At 40.5% G+C, this 21,500-nt stretch overlaps 1 protein-coding gene across 2 annotated transcripts in view; it reads left to right on the top strand.

Annotated features, from left to right (window-relative positions):
- Nucleotides 1-21,500, top strand: part of SNX2 (sorting nexin 2) — a 45,599-nt gene that overhangs the window by 9,762 nt on the left and 14,337 nt on the right. For both annotated transcript variants that reach the window (XM_019555144.1, XM_019555145.1), the window contains exons 3-7: nucleotides 9,229-9,392; nucleotides 11,289-11,355; nucleotides 11,602-11,645; nucleotides 11,740-11,881; nucleotides 18,574-18,652. In XM_019555144.1, coding sequence (XP_019410689.1) covers nucleotides 9,229-9,392; nucleotides 11,289-11,355; nucleotides 11,602-11,645; nucleotides 11,740-11,881; nucleotides 18,574-18,652 — 496 coding nt within the window. The remainder of the gene's footprint in view (nucleotides 1-9,228; nucleotides 9,393-11,288; nucleotides 11,356-11,601; nucleotides 11,646-11,739; nucleotides 11,882-18,573; nucleotides 18,653-21,500) is intronic.

Consider the following 21,500-nt stretch of genomic DNA (forward strand, 5'->3'; position numbering starts at 1 on the left):
GGATAGAAGCACCCTGTTTTGATTCACAGTACAGCAGCAGCTGTGATAGTACTGTTCAGGCAATTGAGGGGGTCAGTTTAATGACTCATTATTCTTCACTCTAATAAAATAATCTCTCTTCAGTGGGCGTGGAATTCCACTAATCAAGCTAATCTTACTTAAGATAGTTTTGCTGCTTTTTCTTGGTATCTCCTCCTGTTTCACAGCCCTGGGGACTGCTATTTTCAGAATTATAGATCCACCCTAGAGACCAGTCTCAGCAGCAACTAGGGATTCAACTTTCCATAAGCAGGAAAGGGAGCATTATTCATCTGAAGATTAGGCCCCATCCCTGCTTTATGCAGCCATAACTCTGGAAAAATCTTTTTTCTTCATTCTGCCTTTCAAAAGCAAGATGCATGTTATTTCTGGGTATGTATATGTAGGGAAAATACAGTAATTGGCCTGTGCTGTTTTTGCTGTCTGAAATACTCCTTTGACTCTCTTAATAATCACTTCTAATCACTCATGTATGCCAATGCGATATTGTGATCTGTGGAATATTGTAGTTCTGCGTGTGTGCTATCTTGCTAAAATCCAAGCAGAAAGTAATGTATCTTGGTTCAGACTAGAAACATTCCAAAGTTGTTTAAGCTGTACCCAATTTATTGTATTGACTACCCGGTCACGTTTTGGTATAAAAATGTATTCTAGTGCTAATTTTGCCCACACTCAACGTAAACCGACTAAATCCATTTGCTCTAATTGAGCTGTTTCTACGTGTTAAGATTTGAAGTATAGACTGGATTTGCACCTAACAACTATCTGCACCCAAAATCCATACTATGATTTGGACATTACTTAATTTTTACTGGGTCAGTGGTAGTAAAATTAACTGTATTTACTGGCATACTACATGCATCTTTTCCCCAAAAACATGGCTCTCCAAAACAGGAGTGTCTTAAGTGGAGAAGCTGATTTCTACACTGCAATGGAAACATGGGCATATGTACACATGAATGTGCTTCAGCACCGGGTGCACGCATTTGTATAAGCAGCAAAATGTGCATCACCACTGAGAAAATGGCAGCAGTGCACTTTTGAACAAAAACACATCAAAGGGTTTAGTTCAAACCACCATTTTCTGTGCACTGACATGCATTTCACCATTTATACAAGTGCATGCAGTGCAGCACCAGGCACATCAGCTAGCATTCTCCACAGACTCAATTAATTGAGTTTTCTATGACACGCTGGATTTCCAGCATGTTGAAGCAGACAAAGGTACATGTATACCTTTACATGTTTAACTCTTTCACAGCCACTGCTATATTGGCAGCACCGAAAAGCAGTGACTGTGATGGGCTTAAAGTTCTGAGGGTTAAAGAGTCAGTGACACTGAGTGGTGTGGTCGTCCTGCATCATCGGGCCTGCATTTACTTATGACTGGGAAAAACCTTCTACTTTTCATTTCGCCATATCAAAACACAGTGCATGTCTCCTTGGGGTACATGATATGCAGGAAAAGCCAGTACTGTATGTCAAGTATTCTAAACCTATGGCAGCTTTTTAGTTATGCTCGTTACCAAAACCTTTGTTGTAGTTGCATCATTTGTAGTGGCTCATGATGCTGGTACAGGAGAGAGACATAGATTATAATAGGCATAGGTTTTTTAATAGAATTAGTTGTAGTCATTTGTCAAGCACTTGTTGTCACAGGATTTCTTCCTTTTGAGATTTGAGAGGAAGGAAATAGAGATTATCAGAGTCCAAGGACAAGGGATGCTAAACCCTTGATTTGAGTGATGTTTTTGTAGTAATGAGGTTGGAAGTTAATTGTGTATTAATGTTTAAAATATGTTGTTTTTTTTTTGTTTTCTTATATACAACTGTCCCAAAAGGCTCGTAGTGGTTTACAGTGACTAAATTACCCGTGGACAGGACTTCCGAAGCAATATGGCAAAACCTGGGAATTCCAGCTCTGTCGTTCCCTCCTCTCAGTCTGAACCATGCCTCCAGCCACCACTCACATCCAGATGCACAAAACCTTTTCCCCAACCACACCTACTACTCCACTTCACCAGAGGAGATCCTCTCTACCTTCCCCCGGTGTCGCCTCTGAGCCTGCATCCCCTCTCACAGGCTGTCACTTCACCTCCCACAAAAACACCTTACAACTAACTCTTCTTTTCTCCCTCCTCTTCCCCCCCCAAACACAGCAATTAAATTGAAAAGAACACTTGCAGAACGGTAAAAGAAAAACCCCAGAGGTCACCTGCCTACCCAGGGAGGCTTGATAGCTTTGTACAGCTTGCAGGTTGGCTAGATCTTTCGCTCTTCTTTTAGGCATCTACTAGTTCAATTTTAATTTAATGAAATAGCTCCTTTCTTTTTCTTTTGCTTTAGTAGTAAATGGTACTGATATACAAAGATTACTTTGTATATAATCCCGTATTCTTCCCCATTGAATTGATCAACAAGTGATATCTAGCTCTTCCTCAGTCTAGAATTAAACATGATGTTAAATGTGCAATGTTGTTTCTGGTATGTATCACCTTGTACAATGTGCAATGTGCAGTAGTAAATGGTACTGATATACAAAGATTACTTTGTATATAATCCCTTATTCTTCCCCATTGAATGATCAACAAGTGATATCTAGCTCTTCCTCAGTCTAGAATTAAACATGATGTTAAATGTGCAATATTGTTTCTGGTATGTATCACCTTGTATTCTGAACCTTGGCTTTTATATGCACCAGGCACACATTGCTAGTTCTAACAGTTTGAGATACCAAAACTGTCACTATTGAAATAAGAAGGAAAAGTAGTTAAAGAGTAATTGTAGGGAAAGGTATTTTATAATATTGCTTTATCTCATCACTTACGAAGACTATTTTAGAACACTTTCTTTCAAGCAAAGAGATTCTGGTTGTATACTTCTACTTAACAGAAATAGTACTTACTCTGGATCCATCTGGACAGGATCTGGGAAAGCTAGTCTCCCTAAGCCTATGCATCTAAACTATTCCTTTTAAATTGGGCTGGTAAGTACCATCCAGATAAATTGACCTGTCAATATTTGTATTTTATCTTGAGTACGAGTGTGAATTCTGCATACAATAATGCAGAGAACTGATTTTTAAAGTCAATTAAAGGGTATTGACTCCTTCAAGAAATCAGACTTTCTTTTCTAAATGCATGTAGCAACTCAATGAGAGAATTTACTGATTCAAATGTAACAAAGTCTATTGAAAATTGAAGATTAATATAGACTTCAGAACTAAGGCTGTTAGTGCAAACTCAGGATATAAGGCTATATGCTAATAGCTAATTTACATGATCCATGTATGGCTTACTTTCTGTTCATTTGTAATGCATTACATTATATCTTTGCATCAGACATGCACATCTTAAAACTACAAGTACCTTAGTTGTCAAAGCCATGATCTATCACCTTGTTAAGTAGTAATAATTGTGGGTGTGATTTTTAGGTGGTTACATCTGAGACAATCAAATATATGTTATATTGTGATTAGCAAACATTCAAAAGTCAAGGCAATTCCATGTCTTCTCACTCAGATATGTCTTCAGTTAAGTGCATTACTGAAATTCTCTCCCCAGTGTTATTCCTTGTTACAGTTCAGATTACTTTTGTTGCTTGTGCCATAATGTATATGGTAGATGGTATGTTAGTGGGCAAGAGGTAAAATGGATACAGGTAATCGGAACTAATGACATCACCCCTGCCCTCTTACTTCTTTAGAGTTGGATGTTCTTGCATAAATATAATAACTTTTCAATGAAGGTTAGTATTGAAATTTGGTCTTGACATTGGTCAGTGACTAGTTTTCAAAGCTATTGGAAAAATTTCTTAAGAGCACAGTTAGAAAAGGTTTGAAAGTTTGTGAACATTTTGTTTTTAGAAACTCTGCTGAATATACTGTCCTATAGATTTTATTTTTTTTTTTAGATATTGTTTCTGGCTTAGCCATGGATTGGAAAAAATGCTTCTCCTTTTTTAAGGTAACACTTCCTATAAATTCTTCTGTGAATCTTCCTCCTTACGTATTGTCAGTATGATGGAGGAAGGGGGCCTGGTGTCATTTCTGCATTACTTGTGCAAAGTTTAGATGGCTAGTATCAAAGACAGAAAATTACTTTTGACTGTACTCAATAGTCCAGGGATTGGCACAGGTCCCAGGTCTAGAGCAGCCACAGGTCCCAGTTCCATGGCAGGCACTGGGGACAGAGTCAGGAGAACACAGGCAGGGATGCAGTCTGTGTTCCTCTGACCCTGCGCCCTCCAGCTCAGCCCGGACCCTGGAGGCTCCTAGTGGGTGGGCAAGCCCAGGGCTCGGGCAGACAGATGCCCTGTCCCACCAGGGTGCCAAGCGCTGGGGCCAGATGCCCAGGGAGAGGCATTGCAGGCAGGCTGGCCTGGCCCAGCCTTTGGGAAGGAGGGGGGCTAGGTGGGAAGTGGGGCTGCCCCAGGGCTACGTGGGCTCAGGCTGCAGCAAGCAGGGGTACCTGAAGTGGGGTCCAGCCTGGCCTTCGTAGCTTCATGGGGATGGGGGGCAGCTGCCCTGCCCTGCCCTGCCCTGTCATGAAGGGATGCTGCCTGGCCAGGGCAGGACACGGGGCACAGGGAGGCTTCCGGCTCAGCCTCCCTGCGCACCAGGCACATTGCAAGCAGAGATGAACTGCCCCCAGTGCAAGGACCTGGCCATGGGAGCTCCTGGGAATGGCTACCATGGCTGCCCAGGCCCTGGTCTTGCCCACCTGCAGCTCCCATCAATGGGTCATGGCTGGGGCAGGCCTTGCACAGGATGATTGCTTTGCAGGCTTCCAGCCAGCTTGGCCCCAGCACTGCCAGTGATGGCTGATCCTAGAGCTTGAGGGGCTCCTGCAGCTCCAGGGGCTCCTTCCCACTTGCACTGTGCCCAGCGCACACAGGCCAAACTGGGAGCCCCCCCTGAGCCTGGTGTCCTGCCCCAGCCAGGCAGCATCCCCTCGCAGGCAGGTTGGATGCTCCCTATCCCCACAGAGCTGCACGAACCGCACTGGGCCCCACCTCGGGCCCACTTTCTCTTCTCTTTCCCTCTCCCTCTTTTTCTCACAGTCATCACAGCATGCTTAGCAGAAAAAAAATGCACAGGAGCAATGGTAGTATATGAAGTTTTATTTATTGTCACTGGGTTTAGAATTTTTAGGAAATCGGATATTTACTGTAAAAAAGGAAAGATTTATAGTTATTAACTATATTAATATTCAGTGTATCTTGCCATGTATCTCTGTCCTGGTTTTGTTTTTTCTAACATGCCGGTACTCCGGCATCTTGCAAGGTAGACATTGCAGTTTTTTCGGTACACTGACCAAAATTGTTGCCTACCCCTGAATTAGAACCTTCTTTGTTATGATTGAGTAGTTTTAAAACTGTTTTAGCTGAAAAGAAACGTGCACAATTTTGGACTCTTATTCAATTTTGGAATAAGAATGATCACTATTTTTAAATGTTGTGGTCTTTTGAACTATGTGGATGGTGCTTCTAGTTTTTGTGCTTAAAAGACTACAGGGTAGAATAGTGTCATCTCTATGGATGGTTCATTTAAATACTAAGAGCATGAAGTGCCTGAACATGGATTTGGGAGCTAGATCTTAAAATGCTAGCTTAACTACACTTGTGGTGTCTTTCCTACTTTACTAGCTAAACAGGCAATAGAGCTGAAATGTAATACAGCCTTGGTTTGTCTATAATACCCTGTCTGTAACATCAATAACTTGTATACAACTATACATAGAAAATCCTTTGTGTAGTTCTTGCTTTTGGCATTTTGTGGTGTAGTGAAAGTAGGTGGATTCAGACAGAATCAGTAGATAACTAGTTGCATGTGGTTCCTTTGATCCACACATGAAGCCCTGAATACTAGCATGCAGTTCAGGTTGATAACCCAAGGATGTGACTGAGATACTAATGTGATGTTCCTGATCACAAGCTCAGACATGGATGTCTCTTATCTCCCAAAAGTTGAGTGTTTTAGTTTTAAACTTTTCCTTTTAGGATGTATAAGTAAAACAGCCATTTTAATGAAGATACAATTTTCTTGGGAAGCCTTATTTATCTTAGTGGTTTACATAATTATTCTGAAGATATAGTTTGCTGGGGTGGTTCTTAGGCTACTTTTACACTAAAGATGAAACAGTTTTAGTAGGACACTTGGAAAATGCTAATTTCAATTCTAATCTGTCAGAATGGAGCAGTCTTAACAGGAAACTACAACTAAATATTTTTCTGTCCTTTTGCCTCCCTTGAAATAACCAGGATAACATGAATGTAAGGTTAAATTCAAAATACAGTCAGAGATAGTATAAGAGTGATTTTGTAGCTGTAATGGTCCAGAAATTATGCAAGAAGCAAGGATTTCTTAGGATGATACCTTTTTTAAAAAAATTTTGTATTGGACCAGCTGTATAGAGAGAGAGTTTAGATTGGGCTTCAAATACAAGACATTGCCATCTTAAATCAGCTGTTTTGTTTTTAATAAGTGTGACCACTTTAACCTTTTCCAGTAATGTCACTTAAATGCAAACACATTATTCAGCTGATGTACAAGGTCTGTTCAAAAAGTATCAAGACTGACATGTATTTGTGGTACAAAGTATTGGGCGGGGGGCGTGGATTTGCTGAACATGTCTGGGCATGTTGGGACTCCTTTGGACAGGTTTGCAGCTCCTGGTGTTTCCCCAATTTTCTGTAGCCAGCGGTTGAAGTAAGATGATTTGTCTCGCATCCCCTTTCATTATGTCAGAGTGCCCAGAACAACACATGTGCATTAAATTTTGTATGAAAATCAGGAAAACAGCAAGTGAAACATTTGAATTACTTAAAATAGCATTTGAGGATGATATTGATTCGTGCAAGATTTTTTGAATGGTATTGTTGGTTTAAAAAAGGACTGTCAATGGTCGAAAGTGAAGTGTTCCAGACACCCTTCAGCATGATGAAAGTGTGGCAGCAGTTCACAGTTTGGTTCGGACAGTCAATCACATATCATTTCAAAAGATAGTAGAAAAAGTTGAAATTTCTGTTGGTTCATGTCATTCAATTCTAACTGACAATTTGGAAGCGAAACAAGCAGAAAAACTACCAGAAAAACACGCCTGCCAAATCAGCACAGTTTGTAAAGCAGATTTTAGCCAAACACTGTATCCCACTGGTGCCGTAGCTTCCATATTCACCTGATATGGTCCCATTCAACTTTTTCTCTTCCCTCAAATAAAAAAAAAACCTTCAAAGGAAGAAGACTTTGTGATATGGAAACCATAAAACAAAATGCAACTGAGCAACTTTTAGCAGTTCTACAAATTTCTTACTAGAGGTGCTTCCAACAGTCGCAAAAATGTTGGGGCATGTAGCTGTAGAAGAAGCATACTTCAAAGGAAATTAAGCTGAAACCCCTATAAATAAAATATTTTGTTTCCTACAGCATCAGTCTCAATACTTTTTGAACAGACCTTATATTCTAGCTACTAGTTGTGTATCCAAATAATGTTGGGTTTTTTTTCTGAAATCACTTAAGTACTTTAATTCCATTTTCAAAGACAGCCTGAGTAATTTTCAAAGTCTGGGGGGACTTAATCACCTTAATGACTTGAAGGCACCCTGAAGATCTGAAAGTCACAGCATTCCTGAACCAAAAGTATTCTGTATTCATCTGAATTGTTGACGCTTCCTCAAATATCTAGATCTCAGTTTATCACCTCTAAAGTGCATATGTTATACTTGAGGAGAAAAGACTGTATAGATTAAATGTTCTTAAGCTAATTCAACATGGATGATGTGGATAAACAGACATTTGGTTCAGTTATATTAGTAATTAATCTGAGCTAAATGTCATATTTCTGTACGAGGGTGGTCTGTAGTTTGAGACTATGAAGTTATAGAATCTGGAAGACCAAATATGGTACACTGGTTGATATGCAACATGGTACCAAAAGTTGGAGAGGCAGTGTAGTATCGTTGCACATCCTGCTCTGAAAAATGGGTGAATCAAGGCATAGATTATTTTGCAAGTTACACAACCTATAGGTGTCTTCCAGTGTACTTGTCCTGACAGCTCCTATATAGGAGGTACAGCTTTTTTCAGGCAAAACCTTATTTTAACAAGTTAAGCCATGCCCTCCCTCTAGCGGGGTCAAAGGATGCTCTTAGATGACATCTGCATATTCCTGCTGCTGGCATAGCTTGCTGCTTAGGAGTTACTTTTGTACTCTCTATATAGTCATCCTGGCAAAACTCTGTAGCATAGACCTTGTTTTACTGTAGTCGCATGATTGTCTTTTACCTGGGTTCATTTTTTATGTATACTACAGACATCTTAATCATAAAATCTTAATGTTAGGGTAGTTTTCCCTCCCCTGCCCTCCAGCTGTGCTGGTCCAAGATTATGCAAGCAGCAGTTTTTTGGTGGTATCTTTTACTAGGGCATCTATGTAGTTGTGCAATGTTGGACAAGCCTTTGGGCACATAGTGCCGCACTTTACCCAGAAGCTTGTCTAACATATTTTCCAGCGATACAGTTTGCCAAGCAACTTTCTGCTAGTTAAACTTTGTAGTGTTGGGGTGGTTGTATAGGGAATTGTTGTCATTTGATGGCCTGTTAAGGTTTTCAGTTTTAAATGTTGAAGCCTGCTTAAGGGCTGCTAACTTTTTACAGGCCACAGTACTTAAGTTTTACTGACTTGCCACTCCTCAACCTTTATGAAGGGAGAATCAAAGACTCATCACTTGCCAAAACACTTGAATGGTATTTTGTTTTGTGTACTGAATTCTAAAGTTAAACACTCTACAACATAATGCTTTTTTCTCCTTGCTAACATCAATTTTCTTTTGCTTTCTCAAATACCCTTGGGTTTAATTGCTTTGTCCTGATTAGAAATTTGCATACCAAAGTTGGCTTCAAAGTAAATCTCTACTGGTAAGTTATAAATCAGTAATGGGGATTGGGAGGGGAAACTAGTTTAAACAGTCATCTAGTGAAAATCAATAAGATGTACAATTGTATTTAAATGGTTGTTAGCACAATATTTACTATGAAACTCCACCTGAGAAATGAAGACACATACAGCAAGCCTTAATCTGCAGTTTTAAAAGATGAATATATGATTATGCATGATATTGCAGGCAGTGCAACAGTCTGGTGCACATATGCCTCTTCAGTGATAATTACTAACTCATAACTTCTTTTAGAAGCCACAGAAGAAGTTTCTTTGGACAGTCCAGAAAGAGAACCAATCCTTTCACCAGAACCTACTCCTGCAATCACTCCAGTAACGCCCACCACACTAGTAGCACCCAGAATGGAGTCAAAAAGTATAGCAGCCCCTGTGATTTTTGATAGATCCAGGGAAGAGGTACTGAATAACCACATTTTAACTTTTTTTGTAAAGCTCTGAATTGTACTTATGAAATATTGGGTGGTGATAGGACATGTGGCAATCTTCACTTTTATTTGAGTACTCATCTCTCATAGGGACTTTTACCTACAGTACACTTTCTCTTTCTAATGAGATCCCAGCAGTCCCAATAGTTTATAGAAATCAGTTTGCTGACTCCCATTTGAACAGTAAAAAAAAATACTAGTATTCCATTTTAAAGTATTACTCAGTGTTGTGCCAGACAGTGAACGGATTCCATAATCCTGCATCTTAAGCTGAAAAATGCTGGAGAAAACTAGGAAGATTGCATCAGTGTTGCTTTGCTGTAATCAAAGACCTGCTTAGGTCATGTTGGTATCAGGCAAGTGGGATATCGCATGTAAATTTCCAAGTCTTGTGACTGGCTTCAGATGCAAGTAAATTATGGTACTCGTATTAGAAAAGTAAAAGGTAGTATGGCTGCTGTGCTAATCTATATATACACTTATGCACATTTTGATGTCTAACTGCCTATCTAATGCAAATGAGAAAATAGAAGTCAGTGTTTGCCAGATGGAATTGTACCTTTTATGTGCTCTGCCTGTCTTTAAAGTCGGGTAGTATGTAATGCAGTAGGTCTTCATTTTGTGGTTGTGGCAAAGTCAGGTTATCAAAGGTGGTTGGGTGGGAAGAGAATTTTTTTTTGTTTTAAAAATTTGGTACTTCAAGAATAACCAGAATGCTAAAGAGAAATCTTAAATAGAATTTAAGTTTGTGTAGGTTGACCTTGTAAATACCAGAAGTGAAATACTACTTAAAGTAAAACTGCCATTTAAAATTTGGTGTGGTGTGCGTGTATTTGCATATATGAGTTGGTGCCCACTTTCCACTTTTTTTTCCTTGTTTCTTGAAGTGACAGTCCTGCCCTCCCACAACAAGAAACTTTGAGCTTTCCTTGTATTTCTGGAATTTTATTTTTTTGCTAGTGATTGATTTCCGTTTCATGCTAGTCTGTTTCCTTCTCTAGGGCTAATGACAGAAAATTACACATAAAGCAGTATAAGTGATCAGAAACCAGTTCAGATCAGTAACACAACTGAAGTTCAGTGCACATAAACCACTTTCAAAGTGGCTGAAACTGGTTTAAGCTGAACCTGGTTTAAGATGTAGTATTAAACTTAAACTGTTTTAACTTGAATCAGTTATTGACCTTCTGTCCCAGATCCCCTCCAGATTCAAGTTGGCTCAGTCACCCAGCTTCCCAGGATGCTTTTGCACCTCCCCTGCAAACCCCCCTCGCAGAGTAGGTGGGTTAACTTTGGCCCAAGCTGTTTTGTTCCAGCCAATCAGAGAGGCATGCTGTAGTGCTCCCCAGCTTCTGGCCTGGGCCACTGCAGGCATGTGGTGGTATTTCCAGAATCAAAAGTGAATGTCTGTTCAGTTGCTTATTGGTTCAATCTATGCATCTTAAATTAACCTGCGAAGATTGAATCGATTCTGCCGTGGGCTTTTTAACTGTCTACTTAGCCTAGGAGGATCTAACTTTAGTAGATGCAGTGCTTGGTTCTTAAAAGTTTCTTATTGGTTGGGGCCTAATGTAGACCTGTCTTGTGACTACTTTGTCATGACAGAAAGGGAAGTGTATATGTTTTTAAAAGTTTTGAATTAACTGAAGTTGGTATCCTTTTGCTATGTGAAAGCTGTGAGGAAGGACTTAAGATAAGACAACAATGTCTACAAAGTTGTCCCATTGAAGTTGGAAAGTGTGCCTTCTGGGGTTGTGCTTTTCTAGCTACTGACTCCCTCCTCTCATACTTAAATATTACTGAAAATTACTTTCATTGTTGAAAATTCATTTTTATATATAACCGTATATAATGTTCTTTTCTCCAGATTGAAGAGGAAGCAAATGGAGATGTATTTGATATAGAAATAAATGTTTCGGACCCAGAGAAAGTCGGTGAGTTGATATCATGGACTTAAAGAAATCTGAGACACTTTCAGCATTGCTATTTCCTTGTTAGCTGAAGAACTTGTGGTTTATATATTACCATTCATGATGCAGTCAGCCTGCTCCTCTAAGAATTAAATGGGTTGTATTTGTAATGAGAGAGGTTATCTACCTATCTCAAACTTAACTCCAGATTTAAATAGTTCAGAAGATCTATTTTAGGATAAGTATCTTTAACTATGTCTCTTCTTACAGGGGACGGCATGAATGCCTACATGGCATACAGAGTAACAACAAAGGTAGCTCTTTGAAAATATCTGTCACATTTACTATAGGTAATCATGTATTTGTTGTTGTATCTACTTATACAGCCTAACTTCTTACTTTTTTTAGACAGCTCTACCTATGTTTAACAAAAATGAATTCTCTGTTAAAAGAAGATTCAGTGACTTCCTTGGTTTGCACAGCAAATTAGCAACAAAGTATATGCATGTTGGTTACATTGTGCCTCCAGCTCCAGAGAAAAGTATTGTAGGTAAGTACAGCTTTATATAACCATTTGAGGTTTTGTCTAGGTATCATTTCTCATGAAATACTGACTACTGGCTTCTAAAACATTCTTCAAGTATTGCATCATGCACATTCTTTAATATGCATAGTTTCCAGCTTATATTAATGTATTCTGCGTCGAACATGGTAAGTTTTGATCTGGTGATTCAAAACTTTATGTATGTGTGTTTTGTTTTGGTTTGTTTTTTTTAAAGCAATCTCACTGCAGGCAGGGATTGGATAAGATAAGAACTTTAATTGAAGCTCATCCTATTGGAAAGTAGTTCAGTTAGAATCAAATCTTTGGCATGGTTCACTTGTGTCCCCAGTGATTTCTTCTGGTTTTCAGCTATACGGGCTTAATGAGGGCTCTGATTTAGTAGAGTTTGTTCTTCCTGCTTCACAAATACTGAAGGCTGTGCAGGCAAGTAAAGCTTCCTGCAGTGAGTTTGGAAAAACGGTTATCTTGGAGTTGTAGTGGTAACTGATGCAAGGAGGGAAAGGAACCAGCTGCTTCTGTATGTAATTTGATATATGTCTAGAAGGTTGTTATTGGCTTTTACTTTAATCATTAGATTAGTAACTCATACTATATATGTGTACAGGGAGTAAACATCTTATGAGAGAATACCAATTTCATACTCATTTTACAGGCTTGAACTGTTTTTAACTATATGGAAACGGTCTGAAACAACAGTGACTAATACTATTCAGTATACCAGATGAGCTTCTCAGCTGTGCTCTGCTGATAGTACAATTTCTTGTGATTTTTGTCCCTCTGCTAATATAACCTGATTTCTTACTACTTTTAACTGGAGTTGGATAATAGATTGGCTTGTTTTTTCTCTTTCAGAATGTCTTGCACAATAATCACTTCCCAACTTTAATGTTCTGTGACTTCCTTCTAGTTGCATACACTGCAATAGAATACACTTTAATAGGTGCTGGATGATAGCCAGGAAATAGATTCTGTGCAGTATATTCCAATAACTAAACAATGCATAAGTAGGACAAGTTACTAGATATAGCAGACATTTACATGGCTCGAAGTAATTAAATCTGTTCATTGCCCACAAGTGTAAAATGCCCATCCAAGTTGCTCATTTAAGGCAGTTGGTATTCTGCTGCTACTTAAATTTCTATATTTAATACTTGCCCTCTAAGCTTTACAGAGCATGGAGATGGTGACTTTTATTTAGGTGATTTTTTTTTTTTTTTTTTTGTAAATTTGTCACCCTACCTACCTACCTGTGGTAGAGGCCATAAACACACACTCACCTGTAGCACTACCAAAATGAAGCACTATGAGGGCATTTGCAACCCTTTAGCTAGAGTTCTGCATGTGCACCTCAGAAGTGCATTCATCAGCCAGTGGGCAGTCGGGAGCTGCTCCTTTGCTATCCTTACCCCTAGGGAGCCCGTCAGTGAGCTCAGATTGACAGTATACCCTCTCCTCCTGCTGGGGAAGGGGTCAGGTCATTGGTGATCAGCTGGCGGCTGCTAGAAAGTGGCAGCTGTCAAAAAACAGCCTGCTGTCATCAGTGGGGGTGGCAGGTGGTAAGCTCTATTGTGGAGGCTGTATACTTGGCTTTTTTTTTTTACCTTCTACCCACTCTCAGTAGGAAAAAGATACCTGCTTGTTGGGACCAGCCCTGGCTGTTTTTGACAGCTGCTGTTGCTGCACCACTAGGTCCCAATCCTAGTGCTGGGGCAGTGGCTGTCAAAAAACACTCTGCTACTTGTGGAGTGGTAGGAGTCAGGAGACCTACGTGCTTTTTACTTTACTACAGCCCTTGCAAACCCTACAGGTGTTGAGGAAGCTGTTTAAGAAAGGGTGTACTGTGATGGCTTGCTGTGGCTGGGTCAGCTGTCAGGGAGCCAGCCATTCTTCTGTCCTTCCTTTTCTGGATGGGGAAGGTTGCGGGGGGTGCACAAAGGAGGGAGAGCAGACACTAAAATGCTGGAGGGCTGAGACCCCTGCCCTACATGTACTGGCACATGTAGTGCCTGCCCAGTTACAGAACGTGCTATAGATAAGTTCCTATTTAAAATGGGAACATTTTTGTAGTATTACAGATTACACAGGTGTATATATGCTCTGTCTGTAGAGCTACAAATAGAATGCGTGTCCATGGCCTAAGTAGTCTTATTAAATGGTCACCTTGCTCTTCTCTCATCTTTTGATGGATACAAAAAGATATCTTTTGATGGATACAAAAAGATACTGCACTCTGGCCTATGTGTGCATTTGCCATTAGCCATATTTGCTTGGCTTGCATTCTTCTAGGCAGCAGCTCCTATCATATGCCTCAACCCTCTTTTTTTATGACTTACTTTCTTTTACTTTGGGGGAAAAAAAGTGTGCTAATAAATATCCATTGTGACTAGAATAGATTTAAGTATGACATGCCATCTAATTGTGGTGCTAGGCAGTGCTGTTCTCGGCATACACATAGCATGATGTATTTTTAATCTGAACCAGAAATCATGTTGCTGCTCAACTGTGGTACTATGGGCATGAATAGCCTCTGCTGTGAGATGCTGCAGATCATTGCAGAAAGTACTTGTACAGATGCTCACTTTTGCAGGAGAAACTTTTCAGGGAGCCACTTAACCCTGGTTGTTCCCAGGTTTTTTTTTTTCCTGCAGCAGCATTTTTTGCTCTGGGAGAAAATTCCCAGATGTCTGTATATTCATGTTTCTATCTGAAAGCAGCAGTTCTCCTAGAAGAAAAAATACCTGTTAGTGGCCTGAGAGGCAGCTTATTGATAGGTGCACAGTACCACACTCAAGCAGCTACATTCACTCATGTCTGCAAGGTAATGTGCCCAGAGTAGCATGACATGTTTTAATATTGTGTTGCCTTTGACCATAACTGGGTATGTCCACTGTTCAGTGTGTTACTACCCAAGGCCTTGTATACATTTCTCTCTTAAATGGGTCTACATGGATCTCATGTGGAACTGTTCTTAATACGAATGAACCTGGGTATAGTGGGCTGGGTTTGCATATATAGCAGTAGCATTTCATAATTAATTTTATAATGTAATTTCATAATTGATATAATGACTTTAATATAAACTGTACTGTGTTGGTGTAAAACCTAGGGGTTTTATGTAAAATTCTTAATGGATTAAATTAGGTGTGCCAACATACCATCAAGTTGTTGATCTCTTGAGATATTAGACTAGGACTGTCTAGCTTCTAATGGCTGCAGCAATCCCTCTTTGCTGCTGTAACTTTTTGCCAGCCTGGAAGCATTTGGGCTGCAGCTGTACCAGGCTGCCTGTCCACATGCAAGAGTCCCTCACTGCCCTCACCTCTCCTCCATACCTTTTCTCACCCCAACCAGGCCACCAGAGTCTGTGGGATTCCCTTCCCTTCAGCTTCTATTCCGGGGGTGGGCAAAATGCAGATCCAGCCCCCTTTTTTTTTTTTTAATCCATCCTGCAGGCAGGTGGTAACAACACCATGTGGCAGGCCCTAGGTGAGCCATGCTCATGCCCCTACCTCTGCTGGTGGGTGGCTTCAGTTCCAGCTTTTGCCGTCACTGCAGGGAATGCTGGGTAGAAGCAGCCCTACTCATCCAGCACTCCAGCAGTGGCCTGGGACATGGCCAGACTGCATCTCCCAGAGGACACTGTGTGGAAGAAAACCCACCGGCCCTCCAGGCACCATGTGGCACCAGCAGAAGCCGGAGCTGCTCCCTGTGCTGCTCAGCTGCAGAGGTGGGGCCCAAGTGTGGCTCGCCATGGGCCTCCTGAGTGGGTGGGTGGGGCTGCTTCTGGCCAACATCTCCCACAACATCTGGGAGATGCAGTCTAGCCCTAGAGGCCCTGGGCAAGCTCCACTCAGTCCCTGGCCTCTACTGGTGGGCAGCACACTGGGCCTGCAGGGCTGGACTGCATCTCCCAGGTGCCACAGGGGAGATTGGGTAGAAGCAGCCCTGCCTTCATGGCACCGTGCGGCAAGCCATGCTCACGATCCTAGTAGCTCTGGCCACTGTGTAGTGCTGGGCAGGTGGGGGTATTTCCACCCCACAGCTGCCAGGGCCTGAGCACAGCTCATACAGCCCATGCCCATCCTGCTCCCCCCCAACTCCCCATTAGGGCTCTTGGGAGCTGCATGGTGTGGGGAGAAGAGTGGGTGCACTCCAGGAATCCAGATGGCAGGGCAGGATGGCACAGGTGGCCCATGATCAGACTACGTCTGCCAGCAGGTTCTGGCTGGTCCAGGAGGGTGTGCATGTGTGTGCAGCCCTCAACAGCTTGCCAGAACTCATTAAGTGTCCCTCCAGCCCAAATAATTGTCCACCCCTGTTCTACTTCCTGCTGCTACCCCTGCAGGTAGCACAGCCCTGGCCACTCTGAAGTTGGACTCCCTTGCTCCAAAGCATAGGTATTTTATGTAACAGAGATTTTTTTCTTTCTTAGTTGCTTCCTGAACTCAATGCTGATCCATAGATTTTCACAATAAGCCTAGTGCCATCAATGGGGTTTCTTAAACCAGACATTCAAGATACCCTGCACACACTAACATGTGCAACACGGATTTAATTTTAGTGGCAAATGAAAGGAATTTCTGCCTTGGTCCACTTCTGCTTATGGGCATATTCCTGGGGAAATGAGTCTGTTCCTTAGTAACCTCAAGTTGTCAGTGATGGAATCAAAATTGTATTGATGAGAGTATATTCAAACACTTGTTCTTTGAACAAAAGGTATCTTTGAGCCTTTAGAAAATTTCAAATTTACCTTCTAAAATGTAAAGTATTTCAGAATCTGAATAATGGAAAGTTGATCTGAGAGAGAAAATACATACAGTATGCAAGTAGTCTTTGAGGCATTTAATATTGGCATGACCTATTGTCCTCTGTTTATAGGTAACTCGTTAAATAGCCAGAATGAAAATTAGAATGAACTCATAAAAGTATGAGTTTATTGAATGAATAGCAAACTTACAACTTTAGCTTCTGTCATCTACAGTGTATGAAATGGCAGCCAGATCATTTATTTGTTGACTGTCAATCCTTCTGGATCATGATGTATGCACGAGAGGTCACCCAGACCTTTGATGCATATGCCTAGGCAGGAGTTTTGAAGGAGCAAAGGCTGTCCAGGCCTGCCACCCTTACCTTTAGGCCTCTGAGACAAAATCCGAAGGCCAGGCGGAGTCTAGAGCTGTAGTGCCTCCTTGGCTGGATTTGTATAAGCGTCCAGGAATTGAACTCGGGTCTCCTGGGAGACGAGGAGTCTACCACTGAACCACAGGGGACTCTGCCAGACTGTTGTAGCACAGATACATTTATGGAAAAAATGTAGCACAAATGCATTAAAGGGAAAAATACTATATTTTGAACTTAATAAACATACCCTTGTCAGCAATATACTTTTTTTCACAAACTTATATTTAACTTCGAAGTTTCAGGAAAATAGCAACCACAACATGTTTGATTTACCCCCTGTATAATATGGTGCTTTTCATTGTGATAGGCAAATGCATCCAATTGATTTAAGAACTATGAGGATGTGTATGTAGTTAATAGTTTATAGCTTTACTAGAACAATACAGTAGAAGTAACAGTAAAATTATATATAATAAAATAATTCATGGTTATTGATAAAAGCATACAGTGAAATTACATATTCTGTTTTAAACAGAAGTAAAAATGAACACAATATATGATAATACAAAATTGGATAAAATGAAGTAACATAAAATAGAATAAAATAAGGATTTTTTTTTCCTTGCTCTTACTTTGCGGTAGTAGTGCAAATACATCTGTATAGGATGTATAGGGGTATAGGATGAGCTGTACATTGTTAGTGAGTAGCCAAATTTATTTTTTCTTCATTAGCCCAGTACTTAAAATTTTCCATTAATGGAGAGATCTATTTTCTTCTGTTATTCAAAGAATGAGCAAGATCACAAATAGTGAGTTAGGCCATCTATCTCCTTCTTGCAAGACCTATATCCTGTCCAGATGTGGAGTCCAACATCACTTGCCCACGTTGACTGAAGATCCTGTTAAAGTAAATTGCAGTCTTGTAATGGCCTCTTGTTTGTGGCTTTGTCCTGCAGATGGTTTCTAGGCCAAAAGTTTGCTTTCTTTTATCTCAAAAAGGGGAATCTTGAGAATCACACTACCTGCGTGTTTGTCTGCATGCTGGTGTTGTCCTTAAGTGTACAAATTGTTTTAAATGTGGGGAAATAGTGGGTCAGTAATGGTCAGACTTTTTCATGGGCCAGTTGTCTGGAGGAGAATATTAACGTTGTTTTGCCATCCAAATAAGACTTTACATGGAACAGAAGAAGCTTTTAAAATGTACTTAGGGTATCTGATAAGTGTTCATGCCATAATTTTATCCAATAATTTAGAGTCCTTAATGTGAGCACTCATATGTGTTTCAGCTCACACATGCCCTTCCATTTTGGGGTTTGGTAAAAGATAAAAGCCACCTTTTTTCCTGTCTTGGAATGACCCATGAAGTCAGTACCATACAAAAAATGGACACTTCCTTAGATTTATAGACCTTTAGTGGTGCCAGTACCACCCTACTACTACTCTGTCAAAAGATAAAAATTTCACCCAAGGTTTGTTTTGCTTCAATGCTTACATTTTTGTGTTCTATGTTGATTTCTTCATAATACATAGTTAATATGATGCTATTTTCTTCAAAGGCATGACCAAGGTAAAAGTAGGCAAGGAAGATTCGTCATCTACAGAATTTGTAGAGAAAAGAAGAGCTGCACTGGAAAGGTAATCCTGTTTATCTAGATCTGAGTCTGCCTCCCACACCAGTTTACACAGAACTCATGAAGTGTATAACAAGAGCCTCATACAGCGGCCTGAGAGAGTCTGCTGTATCAAGCCCAAATAGTCTGTGTTTTGTTACTGTTTTAAACATGGTCAGTTTGGGGTTTTTTTCTTTGTTCAGTTTCTACTGACAAAATTAATTAAAACTTGGTACTAAACAGACTGTCTTCATAATGATTTTTAATTTTTCGTAAGTAAGTTTTAACTATATTCTTTCCTATTGCACTTTGCAAACTCTGTTTAGTCAGAGGAGAGAGTGGTTTTAGCGACCCATTATTCCCACTAATCTACGCTTACAAACTACTATAACTTTGAGGTAGTACAGGTTTAAGGAAAGACTTTAAATGCAAGTAAGAAATTTATATTCTCATTTAAATAATCAAATGATTTTACCTGCTAATGGTAAACTAAAGTTTTTTAAAAAATTAGTTATATTGAGACCTTTTCAAAAAAAGTCAGTAAACTTCTGGAAATTTTGAGTGAAAATATCTTAACCAGTGACATTCAAAAGACCTCTTAACTGAAATTTAGTACTGGACTCCATCACTAATTAACCAACACTGGTCTTAAAGCAGTATTTAGCTTTTCTGGGTGCTAAACCAATTCTGGTTTCCTGCTTTGAACTAGAACGTCATGTTGCCTTTCTAATAATTTTGATATTGTAGCCTAACTTCTTGTGTATATTTTTTTGTTTTATACAAAGTAAGGTGTATTTGCCACATAAATTGATGAAGATTATACGTTTTGTTAAAAATATATAATGCTTTGAACAGCTGTGTAGAAAGCTTGGGGTTTATAAAATAACATTTTAAAGTCTACTAGTTCGTAAAGAGAGCTAGTTAGCCATGTTGGCCTAAAACTGGGCAGAAGGCAGGGCAGGATAGCACCTTTGAAAACTAATTATTTCAGAAAAGCATAGCTTTTGTAGATGACTAGCCTACTTCCTGGGACAATAAATTTAAAATGCATAAAATCGGGTTACTGTCAAATAAGCATAAGGCTTCTTCTTGCCTTACCACTTGGAGGAAGATTTTTATAGAGGCTGTTCAAGATTTGCCAAGAAATCACTGCTGTTCAAGAGCTGCTTTTTGACTTGTCTTTTAAAGTAGCGAACTACAACTCCATTTTAGAAACTAGTAAGCACCATCATCTTGAATAATAGCTTTTATTTAGTACCTTTTTTTAAAGTTGATGTGGAGATTAAGACTTCTGTTTCTTTCAGTCATCATAAGAAGTCTATGAAAAGGCTATTGGATGAAAGGAGAAAATTGAAAAAATCGGGAATTTTTCAGGGTTTATATTCAAAACAAACTGGGATGAAATCAGAAGAAAAGGGGGGAAATCAGTGGTGAGGGAGGGAGGGAGTAAGGCTGGGACTAAGGAAGATGCAGTGGGAGGGGTGCAGTGCAGCCCATCAGCTGTTCCTGGGGCTGCAGCAGGGAGCAAAGCAGGGGGAGCTGTCAGTGGGTGTGGGGTAGCGTGGCTCTTGCTGCTATGCACCCTCCCCCCTGGGAGCTGGGGGGCTGTGCTGGGCTCTTCCTGAGGCGTGCATGCCCCCAGATCTGCATGCAGTATGGGAGCAGGCTGCCACCCTGAGCACTAGCAAAAGCCCAGTGCTGCTACTGGCCCCAGGCTCTAGGGAGCAGGGTCAAGCTCTCCCACTAGTCTCCACCCCCTCCTGGCAGCACTTGCAGCTCCCAGTGCCAGGGGCAGAGCCACTGGGGTGTAGCTCAGATCTGCCTGCCCTGGAAGCGATTCCTGGAGCCTGTCCTACCCTGCCCAGGGTGAGAGCCAGGAGCCCCGCTCCCCCAGGCAGCGGCTCCAGCCACCCTCCATTGGCCCCCACACAGCAGCCACCACCACCACCACCCACTGCTCTGCATGCAGCTGTTGCCATGACCAGCCAGAAACCTGTGCCTCAGATAACCAGCACAGTGGCACTTTTAGCTTACCAGCACCATCCATTTTTCAGGTCAAATCCCCATTATTTGGCATGAGTGGGAAATGGGCCATTCCCCACTTTTTCCAGTTAACAGGGATTTGAACTGAAAAACAGGTGTAAATCAGTAAAACAAAAACAAAAACAAATGAGTTCAATAAAAAATTAGGGGATTTATCAGTGAAAATTGGTAAAAACAGAGAATGCAGAACACTGTTCATTCTGATGGTGCTGGTTTATATCCTTTCTAAAGGAACAGATTGTTTGTGAATTCATTTAACCAAGCTGCATGGTGACAACAAGTATTATGCTGTTGGCTTTGAAGCTTTGAAAAATGATTCAAGATCTGAAGTGTCCAATCAATCAGTTTTTGTAGAGTTTGAAAATCAGGAACATTTCTTTACTATGTCCTGGTAGAGACAGGTGTGTGCAGGAGAAGCAATTATAATTGAAATCTCTTAGTTATGAACTTTTTTCAAGTATCCCAAGTGAGACTCCAAAGATGATGTTTTCTAGAACTGTGAGTTGAGTTTATAAGCAGAGATCCTGACTTTCTCTTTTTAAAACCCCCAAATTCTCTGATTAAAACCCCTAAAATCTAAGTTTTTCCATGATTAAAATGAAATGCTGCTATATAACGATCAGTTGAACCCAAGGTTTTATTGATATATTTACAGTTTTAAAGGAATTTGGAAGCCTACCACTCCTACTATTATTATAATAAAATATAAATTCTAAATACCTGTATACTATGGGTTTTTTTATCATGGAAAATCAGTGCTCCCCTTGTTCCCTTTGCTCACCAGGATGCAGGTCCAACTGTGGCTGTCCCCCTGCTGCTTTGGGGCATTG

This window comes from Crocodylus porosus, unplaced genomic scaffold, assembly GCF_001723895.1.
Source record: "Crocodylus porosus isolate Cpor-Errol unplaced genomic scaffold, CroPor_comp1, whole genome shotgun sequence".
NCBI lineage: Eukaryota > Metazoa > Chordata > Crocodylia > Crocodylidae > Crocodylus > Crocodylus porosus.